This window comes from Perca fluviatilis, chromosome 9 (genome assembly GCF_010015445.1).
Source record: "Perca fluviatilis chromosome 9, GENO_Pfluv_1.0, whole genome shotgun sequence".
NCBI classification, from domain to species: Eukaryota; Metazoa; Chordata; class Actinopteri; order Perciformes; family Percidae; genus Perca; species Perca fluviatilis.
The window spans coordinates 4,356,850-4,368,934 of record NC_053120.1 but is presented as its reverse complement, the minus strand read 5'-3'; the positions used below and the strand labels follow the sequence as shown (position 1 = coordinate 4,368,934).

Below are 12,085 nucleotides of genomic sequence, written 5' to 3'. Positions count from 1 at the left end.
GGTCAAATTGGACACGAGGACAACAGGAGGTTTAACTAAAGCATGACTCATGATGATTTTTAGTAGACTTACTGCTGCTCATCGTTAACACATGATCAAGTCCCTCTGACTTCATGTGATTAGTTCACACTTTACATGACACGTTTTAATTCACAGCCAAACTACCTGGATTACAGTTACATAGGCTGAAAGTTTATTTCAGACCGATGCATTTGCCTCCCTGAAAGCAGAACAGTAACTATTCTCAGTTTACTGTCACAGAGGAGTCAAGAAACTAGAAAATATTCACGTTTAAGAAGCTGGAATCAGAAGTTTTACTTATATTTCATAAAGAATGACTCAAACCGATGAAGAAGGCTGTTTTTGTACTAACAATTTCAATATGAAATAGCCATCTAAATAAATAACTTTTACCTTGCTGCTAAAATAGGGCCTTGGACTCTTCTTTAACTTTTGTGTCTTCCAAAACACCACCTGAGCACTCGAGGCCTTTTCTCTTCTACAGTTCTAGCGATTCAGTTGACAAGTAAAGGATTAATCTTTGCAGCTGTAACGGGATGACGCTGTAACAGCTTTCAGTATGAGTTAAATATCGATGATGTAACAAACATCCTTACAGAGATGTATAATGGAGGTCTGAACAGTGGCTGTATGGGTGTAATGTGTTTATTGCATAAGAAAGGTGAAGAAAACAACATTGATAACTACAGACATCTGAATATAATGAACACTGATTATAAAATATTAGCCAAAGTAAGTATGAATAGATTAAATTATATATTAGATGAAATTATAGAAAAAGAACAAACGTGTGCCATAAAAGGCCGTCTAATGTGGGACAACCTCTGCACACTGAGAGAAATGATAAATAAACCTGATAAAAAAGACTTCTATATAATCAGGCTGGACCAAAAACAAGCCTTTGATTATATTTCCAGAGTATTTATGGGCTGTAATGAAGTCTTATGGCTTCCCAGAAAGTTTCATCCATTTGATCAGATGTCTGTATGTTAAGTCTAGTGTGTGTATAAATGTAAATGGTGTTTTAACAGAGCCCTTTAATGTAGAGAGAGGGGTGAAACAGGGCTGTCCTCTGAGTGCTGCTCTATATACATCCTGGCCATCAGCCCCCTTATTAAAACTATAAACTCAGATAGTCTTATAACTGGTACACGCGTTGGCCTCGCTCCCAAAGTTACTGCCATGGCCTACGCAGACGATGTCACAGTTGTTATTAAAAACCAGATGGAGATGGATGTTTTAACTAACCACCTGAACTTATATGAGCTAGCTTCCGGTGCCAAATTAAATCATGATAAGACAGAGGGAGTTTGGACTGGAGTTGAAAGTAAGAAACGTGACATCAACATTAAAGTAAAGGGTGAAATACCAAAAAAAGTAACATCTTGGAGTAGAATACTTGACAGGGATGTCCACTATAAACACATCATCTCAATTCCCACCTGATGAGGTAATATATCTGTTATTTCAGCTCAAATAAAAAAATAAAAATACCATGAAATAAAAACATGTACATCCACAGAAGACTCTGGGCCTACACCACAATAAAATACTTTCAGAATTCATGTCTACATTACTATGTATTCTACTGAATGCTGCACCATATTTACATTTACTCCAGAGCTTCTGAACATGCTGTAACAGCATCGATTCAATAAAGTTTTCTCCAAGTAGATACATTAATTTCAAATGACTCAATATGTATCCTTCTAATCAAATCTTTACATTAGGATTCAGTTCTTCTCTTCTTTTTGCAATGCATTTTTAATCGATGTTTTTCTATGAGTTGCACTCTATTTTCACCATTGCATCTTTACCTTGTTTCCTTGTTTGTTCTTTTACTTTGGAGGGAGTATGTTTGAACATCTGGCCGGTGACTTAATGTGAAAACTAGCTGCATAACGTTTTATTTAGTCAGTCCCAAATATATATTGGAAGCATAAGCATGGTTTCAATCTGTCCATCTCAAATCACATGACATGTGATTTGGAGAAAGAAAGAAACGTGATGATCAGCACATTCTCTTAATGCTGAAATGCTTAATTGGCAAAGAACCCATTTCTCCATCATTCCCATGTTGAGCTTCTTGCAATGAGTTTGACATAAATGTCTAAAATCAGTAAAGTAACTGCACAGGGTCCAAGATCTCTAATATACTATAAAGTAGACTTTGATATTACGTAGAAATTCATTAAGATTGATATTAAAAATGTAATTTGTAGCCTACTTATTAGACATTTCCATTTGATTGTGATATTATGTTGACATTAAATAGAGTTTAGATAATAAATAACAAAAAGGTCGAACAATCCCTTTGATAAAGTGAAACGTGAGCTCTTAGTAGAAGGAGTGTGTGGCTCTTAAAAGAGCCGTTGTGTTGTCTTGGTCTCGGCGGGCCGGTTTACTTGGAGCTGGTGTACTTGGTGACGGCCTTGGTGCCCTCGGACACGGCGTGCTTGGCCAGCTCCCCGGGCAGCAGCAGCCTCACGGCGGTCTGGATCTCGCGAGAAGTGATGGTGGAGCGCTTGTTGTAGTGAGCCAGACGGGACGCCTCGCCGGCGATGCGCTCAAAGATGTCGCTCACAAACGAGTTCATGATGCCCATGGCCTTGGAGGAGATGCCGGTGTCGGGGTGCACCTGCTTCAGCACCTTGTACACGTAGATGGCGTAGCTCTCCTTCCTGCTCTTTCTCCTCTTCTTCCCGCCCTTGCCGGCGGCCTTGGTCACGGCTTTCTTGGAGCCCTTCTTCGGGGCGGACTTGGCTGGTTCAGGCATGGTTCCTCTCGGTACTTTACAGTAACGGTCGAGTAACTGAGCAGCGAGCGAGCCACTGCTCTTATACACACTTTATGCAAATGAGGCTGTGTCGTCCCCCTCCTGTGATTGGTCGAGCTGCTCTCTGGGTTGGAGCAGCGCCTTCCATCACAGCTGTACTAGTTTTAAGTGTTCGTTCATATGTGGAGCATATTGTCCGATGCATTAGTGTGTTCATTACTAATGTGAACAACAATCTGGTCCAGTACTGAGCGAGAAAGATGGAACTGGCTCAGATTATTGTGAGTGTTAGTTCCTGACGACATGATGGAAAGGATCAGGAAAGGAAGATGGACTCATAAAGACCTGATATAAAAACATCCTGTGAATTGTTGGTCTGAAACTGAGGAAGACCAGATGTACAGTGTTTCTCCAGCAGACTGTGATAGACAGCCACACTGTGTCTATAACATCACAGCACTTTATGAAAGATCTTGGACTTTACACACTTGATGCACATTATTCTATTTTGCACATTATGCAATGATTTTTATGTTATTACATCTACTGTATTTATGAACTTGTATTGCATGAACTTTAATTAAGGAATTTAAAAAAAGACATACTGTTGAAGATTAAAAAAAAGTCAAAACCATGCTTATTTTTTGAAAACAATGTACTTTTGGTTTTATGTAGCCTGCAGCTAGATCTAATCAATTAACCACACTAATTAGCATTTGTCTGGCTCACAGCTTCTCAAGCTTCTAAAGAATCATCAGGTCTGTCATTTAGCATACTGGAGAAGACTCATTGTCCCCTCAGGAAAGGTAACTGGTAATGGTATTCATTTGATCAGATGTCTGTATGTTAAGTCTAGTGTGTGTATAAATGTAAATGGTGTTTTAACAGAACCTTTTAATGTAGAGAGAGGGGTGAAGTAGGGCTGTCCTCTGAGTGCTGCTCTGTACGTCCTGGCCATCAGCCCCCTTATTAAAACTATTAATTCAGATAGTCTTATATCTGGTACACGCGTTGGTCTTGCTCCCAAAATCACGGCAATGGCCTACGCAGATGATGTCACAGTCGTTATTAAAAACCAGATGGAGATGGATGTTTTAACGAACCACCTGAACCTATATGAACTGGCTTCAGGAGCTAAATTAAACCATGATAAGACAGAGGGAGTTTGGATCGGAGTAGAAAGTAACAAACGTGACCTCAACATTAAAGTAAAGGATGAAATTAAAATCTTGGGTTTGACCATTTGTAATCAAAACTGTAGTGAAAAAAACTGGGAAAATAAACTGTGTGAAGTTAAAGAAGAAGTAAAAAAATGTCAAGAGTCAATATTGTTAAAACTTTCATCTTATCCAAACTCCTGTTTTTAGCTAATATCTTTCCTCCTTCTCACAAAATGATAATGAAATTAAATAAACAGTGTGTAAACTTGGTTTTGGGTACAACTAGGGAAGTAACAAAAAGAGAAATCATGTATAAAAGTAAAGAATATGGGGGGCTAGGGGCAGTAGATATGCAAATTAAACTGTACATAGCCTTTATTAAAAACATGTCAGCAGCCATCTCGAGGAATGCTCTCTGGACCGGAGATCGCTCCAAGTGGAGGAAACGGAGAGGGAGAGCCAGACAAGGTCCAGAATACAATCTTATCTACGGTGATTTTATGTATGAATATGACAATCTTAAAATTGACTGGAATGGCCTCCCGAGTAAAATGATTTTTTTTTTTAATTAATGATTATAAATATGGTGGATATATTAATTATAAAAATGTAACGTACAACGAAGGAACTCTGTTCCTGAAATTAAAAAAAAATAAGAACCTCTCGGAGAGCATTCGCGATATGAGATGGCTGATGTCGGTGAATAGACTTGCTGTTAGAGCCGTGGTCTCATGGAGTTGTTATGTAACAACAAAAAAATGTCCCATGATTTACTGCGAAGAAGATGAGACTCAACAGCATCTCTTAATGGACTGCTATAGATCTAAAGAAGTCTGGGAAAAGTTAAAAGTGTATAGTGTAAATATTGAGCTTTCTTATAACTCTGTTATGTACTGTATTATTGATGAGATTCTATCAGAGAATCAAAAAGAACTGTTACAAATAATCATATGTATTGTATGCATCAAGCTATAAGCAACGACGATGTATATGATGACACAACAGACTGTCATTAACAGTGACGATGTGTGCAAACAAGTTCTCACTGAGCTCAGGAGAAGAAGAACCATGGATAAAAACAGCTCCTTCCTTGGGACACCTTGAACTTGTGAACTTTAGCACCTTATGAAAGACTCTTGATGCACTTTATGAAGACTCTATATGCACTTTATGAAGACTCTATATGCACTTTATGAAGACTCTACACTTTATGAAAGACTCTATATGCACTTTATGAAGACTCTATATGCACTTTATGAAGACTCTACACTTTATGAAAGACTCTATATGCACTTTATAAAAAGACTATATGCACTTTATAAAAGACTCTATATGCACTTTATAAAAGACTCTATATGCACTTTATAAAAGACTCTATATGCACTTTATAAAAAGACTATATGCACTTTATGAAAGACTCTATATGCACTTTATAAAAGACTCTATATGCACTTTATAAAAGACTCTATATGCACTTTATGAAGACTCTACACTTTATGAAAGACTCTATATGCGCTTTATGAAGACTCTACACTTTATGAAAGACTCTATATGCACTTTATGAAGACTCTACACTTTATGAAAGACTCTATATGCACTTTATGAAGACTCTATATGCACTTTATGAAGACTCTACACTTTATAAAAGACTCTATATGCACTTTATGAAGACTCTACACTTTATGAAAGACTATATGCACTTTATGAAGACTCTATATGCACTTTATGAAGACTCTACACTTTATGAAAGACTCTATATGCACTTTATAAAAAGACTATATGCACTTTATAAAAGACTCTATATGCACTTTATAAAAGACTCTATATGCACTTTATAAAAGACTCTATATGCACTTTATAAAAGACTCTATATGCTTTATAAAATATGCTTTATAAAAGACTCTATATGCACTTTTATAAAGACTCTATATGCTTTTATAAAAGACTCTATATGCACTTTATAAAAGACTCTATATGCACTTTATAAAAAGACTATATGCACTTTATGAAAGACTATATATGCACTTTATAAAAGACTCTATATGCACTTTATAAAAGACTCTATATGCACTTTATGAAGACTCTACACTTTATGAAAGACTCTATATGCGCTTTATAAAAGACTCTATATGCACTTTATAAAAGACTCTATATGCACTTTATAAAAAGACTATATGCACTTTATAAAAGACTCTATATGCACTTTATAAAAGACTCTATATGCACTTTATAAAAAGACCATATGCACGTTATAAAAGACTCTATATGCACTTTATAAAAGACTCTATATGCACTTTATAAAAGACTCTATATGCACTTTATAAAAGACTCTATATGCACTTTATAAAAGACTCTATATGCACTTTATAAAAGACTCTATATGCACTTTATAAAAGACTCTATATGCACTTTATGAAAGACTCTATATGCACTTTATAAAAGACTCTATATGCACTTTATGAAAGACTCTATATGCACTTTTATAAAAACTCTATATGCACTTTATGAAAGACTCTATATACACTTTATAAAAAGACTCTATATGCACTTTATGAAAGACTCTATATGCACTTTATAAAAGACTCTATGCACTTTATGAAAAGCCCTATTCGCACGGGATAAGTATTACCTGGGGACCTCTTGTAGTTTATAAATTACCCCCACACGTCTGTATTTCGTCTGGCGCATTCACACGGGATAACTGAAGTCTGTATTTTACTCAAATTTACAGACATTATCCCCCGGATATGATGTCAAAACTTTTCATTTATAATTGACAACGCAGCCAGTTAGACCCCAAATCACAGAGATGCCGATTCGCACGGGACTAATATTATCACAGGACCTCCGTTTTCGGCGAAATATGGTAGGTCATTTGCGGGGGAATTATTACTTTACAAATTACAGACATGACCGATTCGCACGGGATTAAGATCACAGACAACCTCCGCAATTATTACAAATGACTGGAGGTCACCAGGTAATACTTATCCCGTGAGAATAGGGCTAAAGACTCTATATGCACTTTATAAAAGACTCTATATGCACTTTATAAAAGACTCTATATGCACTTTATAAAAGACTCTATATGCACTTTATGAAAGACTCTATATGCACTTTATGAAAGACTCTATATGCACTTTATGAAAGACTCTATATGCACTTTATGAAAGACTCTATATGCACTTTATGAAAGACTCTTTGCTCTGTATACACTTGAATAGCCCAATTTGCACATTTGCCTCTGGTGTAGTTTTTTTGCTGTATTGTTTTGGGTATATTGTGGGTATATTATAACTTGTAATTTGTAAAAGCTTTGCTGTATTGTAGCTTTTGGTATATTGTGATGTTATCTAATATATAATCTGTAATTTTGTAAATATTTAATAAAACTCATAAAAAAGAAGAAAGCTTGAAGTTTGCAGACCGCTGTTTACAGTGTATTGTTTTGTCATGTCACAAGACAGTTTTTATGTGACTCCATCAGAGAGAAACGTAGATCAGTCCGCTGTCAGCAGCAGTGTAACATTTGCTTTTTGTCATGTCATTTTCATCATGTTGTTTATTAAACCTTTTGCTTAATCTTTCAATTTGGACTTCAAGCCTTTCTTCTTCCTCCTCAGAAATCAAACGATCACGGCCTTTAGATTTTCTTGTCTATTTAACCCTCGTATTATGTTGAAACAAAATGACATTGATGATGTTACGGGTCAAAATGACCCATACAGTGTAAATACACTCAAAACAAACCTTTCTTTACTCAAAACAAACATTTTTTTCCCCAAAACATTTTTTACCAATTATTTAGTGAAAATATTTCCGGTATACACTTGCATATTCCATGCATAGCTAAATTTGGCATCCTAGGATGCCCATATTTTGATGCCATACTTGGCAGGCTTGTTGGGCATTTACTGTCAGAAGGGACATCACCCCCTGAATGGAACAAGGCGTTCGTCTACAGTGACATGGGGACCAGGATTGTACAAGACAGGTAAAATTTCGACCCATTTATCCCATACATCTCTGATCGCAGCTAGTTTGTCTCTTTCACGTCGACCAGCTCTGGTGTTGCGGAAAATACATATGAGCTTTCGTGTGAATTGACTCCAACGACATTGTTGCTCGAAATATTGGCCTTCCACTCTCTTCATTCCACAGACTGGCAGTTGTTTCTCCCTTTGACTTGTATACCTAGCACTTTTACACCAGGATTTGATCAAGTGGCTTCCATTTCTCTTGAAATACACCCCTCCCTGCAGGGCGGATCTACCTGGGGGGAATAGGGTGGCAAATGCCACCTAAAGAAAGCCTTGCCACCCCAGTTGGCAGCAACGAAATAAAATGATGCCAGAGCGGCAAGAGCCTGATTTGTTTAGAAAAAGAGTGGCGCAAAGCGAGGGAGCCAGGAGTCGCGAGGAAAGGAGACAACAAGGAGGAAAGAGGTCAAAACGGATTAACTATCTATCAAGAAATGAAATTATAATGAAACCACAGTGCTAGCATAGTTGCAATGCTGATTTTGAGATGATACAAATCAGGTTGAAGAACGTTATTTTGCTAACTATAGATATAATGTTACTGAGGTCTGACGTTTGTTCTGTGTGAAGTAGGCTAAAAAAGCTAATATTGATTCAACGTCTGTCAAGGAAAACATTGTAAAGTTACTTTGAATCTTACACAAATGAAGAGGTGCCATTTTGTAGTGTGTACGTAGGCCTACTATTTCTCATCAAACTGGGATCAAATTCAGTATATATACGTCTGCCATATGTCACAGTCGTTATTAAAAACCAGATGGAGATGGATGTTTTAACGAACCACCTGAACCTATATGAACTGGCTTCAGGAGCTAAATTAAACCATGATAAGACAGAGGGAGTTTGGATCGGAGTAGAAAGTAACAAACGTGACCTCAACATTAAAGTAAAGGATGAAATTAAAATCTTGGGTTTGACCATTTGTAATCAAAACTGTAGTGAAAAAACTGGGAAAATAAACTGTGTGAAGTTAAAGAAGAAGTAAAAAAATGTCAAGAGTCAATATTGTTAAAACTTTCATCTTATCCAAACTCCTGTTTTTAGCTAATATCTTTCCTCCTTCTCACAAAATGATAATGAAATTAAATAAACAGTGTGTAAACTTGGTTTTGGGTACAACTAGGGAAGTAACAAAAAGAGAAATCATGTATAAAAGTAAAGAATATGGGGGGCTAGGGGCAGTAGATATGCAAATTAAACTGTACATAGCCTTTATTAAAAACATGTCAGCAGCCATCTCGAGGAATGCTCTCTGGACCGGAGATCGCTCCAAGTGGAGGAAACGGAGAGGGAGAGCCAGACAAGGTCCAGAATACAATCTTATCTACGGTGATTTTATGTATGAATATGACAATCTTAAAATTGACTGGAATGGCCTCCCGAGTAAAATGATTTTTTTTTTTAATTAATGATTATAAATATGGTGGATATATTAATTATAAAAATGTAATCGCATAAACGGAGCGAACTCTGTTCCTGAAATTAAAAAAAAATAAGAACCTCTCGGAGAGCATTCGCGATATGAGATGGCTGATGTCGGTGAATAGACTTGCTGTTAGAGCCGTGGTCTCATGGAGTTGTTATGTAACAACAAAAAAATGTCCCATGATTTACTGCGAAGAAGATGAGACTCAACAGCATCTCTTAATGGACTGCTATAGATCTAAAGAAGTCTGGGAAAAGTTAAAAGTGTATAGTGTAAATATTGAGCTTTCTTATAACTCTGTTATGTACTGTATTATTGATGAGATTCTATCAGAGAATCAAAAAGAACTGTTACAAATAATCATATGTATTGTATGCATCAAGCTGTGGAAAACACGATGCTGTATGATGACACAACAGACTGTCATTAACAGTGACGATGTGTGCAAACAAGTTCTCACTGAGCTCAGGAGAAGAAGAACCATGGATAAAAAACAGCTCCTTCCTTGGGACACCTTGAACTTGTGAACTTTAGCACCTTATGAAAGACTCTTGATGCACTTTATGAAGACTCTATATGCACTTTATGAAGACTCTATATGCACTTTATGAAGACTCTACACTTTATGAAAGACTCTATATGCACTTTATGAAGACTCTATATGCACTTTATGAAGACTCTACACTTTATGAAAGACTCTATATGCACTTTATAAAAAGACTATATGCACTTTATAAAAGACTCTATATGCACTTTATAAAAGACTCTATATGCACTTTATAAAAGACTCTATATGCACTTTATAAAAAGACTATATGCACTTTATGAAAGACTCTATATGCACTTTATAAAAGACTCTATATGCACTTTATAAAAGACTCTATATGCACTTTATGAAGACTCTACACTTTATGAAAGACTCTATATGCGCTTTATGAAGACTCTACACTTTATGAAAGACTCTATATGCACTTTATGAAGACTACACTTTATGAAAGACTCTATATGCACTTTATGAAGACTCTATATGCACTTTATGAAGACTCTACACTTTATAAAAGACTCTATATGCACTTTATGAAGACTCTACACTTTATGAAAGACTATATGCACTTTATGAAGAGTCTATATGCACTTTATGAAGACTCTACACTTTATGAAAGACTCTATATGCACTTTATAAAAAGACTATATGCACTTTATAAAAGACTCTATATGCACTTTATAAAAGACTCTATATGCACTTTATAAAAGACTCTATATGCACTTTATAAAAGACTCTATATGCACTTTATAAAAGACTCTATATGCGCTTTATAAAAGACTCTATATGCACTTTATAAAAGACTCTATATGCACTTTATAAAAAGACTATATGCACTTTATGAAAGACTATATATGCACTTTATAAAAGACTCTATATGCACTTTATAAAAGACTCTATATGCACTTTATGAAGACTCTACACTTTATGAAAGACTGTATATGCACTTTATAAAAAGACTATATGCACTTTATAAAAGACTCTATATGCACTTTATAAAAGACTCTATATGCACTTTATAAAAAGACCATATGCACGTTATAAAAGACTCTATATGCACTTTATAAAAGACTCTATATGCACTTTATAAAAGACTCTATATGCACTTTATAAAAGACTCTATATGCACTTTATAAAAGACTCTATATGCACTTTATAAAAGACTCTATATGCACTTTATAAAAGACTCTATATGCACTTTATAAAAGACTCTATATGCACTTTATAAAAGACTCTATATGCACTTTATAAAAGACTCTATATGCACTTTATGAAAGACTCTATATGCACTTTATAAAAGACTCTATATGCACTTTATGAAAGACTCTATATGCACTTTATAAAAGACTCTATATGCACTTTATGAAAGACTCTATATACACTTTATAAAAGACTCTATATGCACTTTATGAAAGACTCTATATGCACTTTATAAAAGACTCTATGCACTTTATGAAAAGCCCTATTCGCACGGGATAAGTATTACCTGGGGACCTCTTGTAGTTTATAAATTACCCCCACACGTCTGTATTTCGTCTGGCGCATTCACACGGGATAACTGAAGTCTGTATTTTACTCAAATTTACAGACATTATCCCCCGGATATGATGTCAAAACTTTTCATTTATAATTGACAACGCAGCCAGTTAGACCCCAAATCACAGAGATGCCGATTCGCACGGGACTAATATTATCACAGGACCTCCGTTTTCGGCGAAATATGGTAGGTCATTTGCGGGGGAATTATTACTTTACAAATTACAGACATGACCGATTCGCACGGGATTAAGATCACAGACAACCTCCGCAATTATTACAAATGACTGGAGGTCACCAGGTAATACTTATCCCGTGAGAATAGGGCTAAAGACTCTATATGCACTTTATAAAAGACTCTATATGCACTTTATAAAAGACTCTATATGCACTTTATAAAAGACTCTATATGCACTTTATGAAAGACTCTATATGCACTTTATGAAAGACTCTATATGCACTTTATGAAAGACTCTATATGCACTTTATGAAAGACTCTTTGCTCTGTATACACTTGAATAGCCCAATTTGCACATTTGCCTCTGGTGTAGTTTTTTTTAATCCTGTGATTGCTGTATTGTT

At 35.7% G+C, this 12,085-nt stretch overlaps 1 protein-coding gene across 1 annotated transcript; it reads right to left on the bottom strand.

The window, feature by feature from the left end:
* Positions 1–2,373: 2,373 nt before the first annotated feature.
* LOC120565398 (histone H2B) lies at positions 2,374–2,813 on the bottom strand. The gene has a single exon (XM_039811207.1). It carries the CDS (start codon positions 2,795–2,797, stop codon positions 2,423–2,425), a length of 375 nt encoding a protein of 124 aa, XP_039667141.1. The 5' UTR covers positions 2,798–2,813; the 3' UTR covers positions 2,374–2,422.
* Between the last annotated feature and the right edge of the window lie 9,272 nt (positions 2,814–12,085).

Bases quoted from the DNA above. Each gene is read 5' to 3' on its own strand.
- LOC120565398 (XM_039811207.1), bottom strand. From the start codon at position 2,797: ATGCCTGAACCAGCCAAGTCCGCCCCGAAGAAGGGCTCCAAGAAAGCC.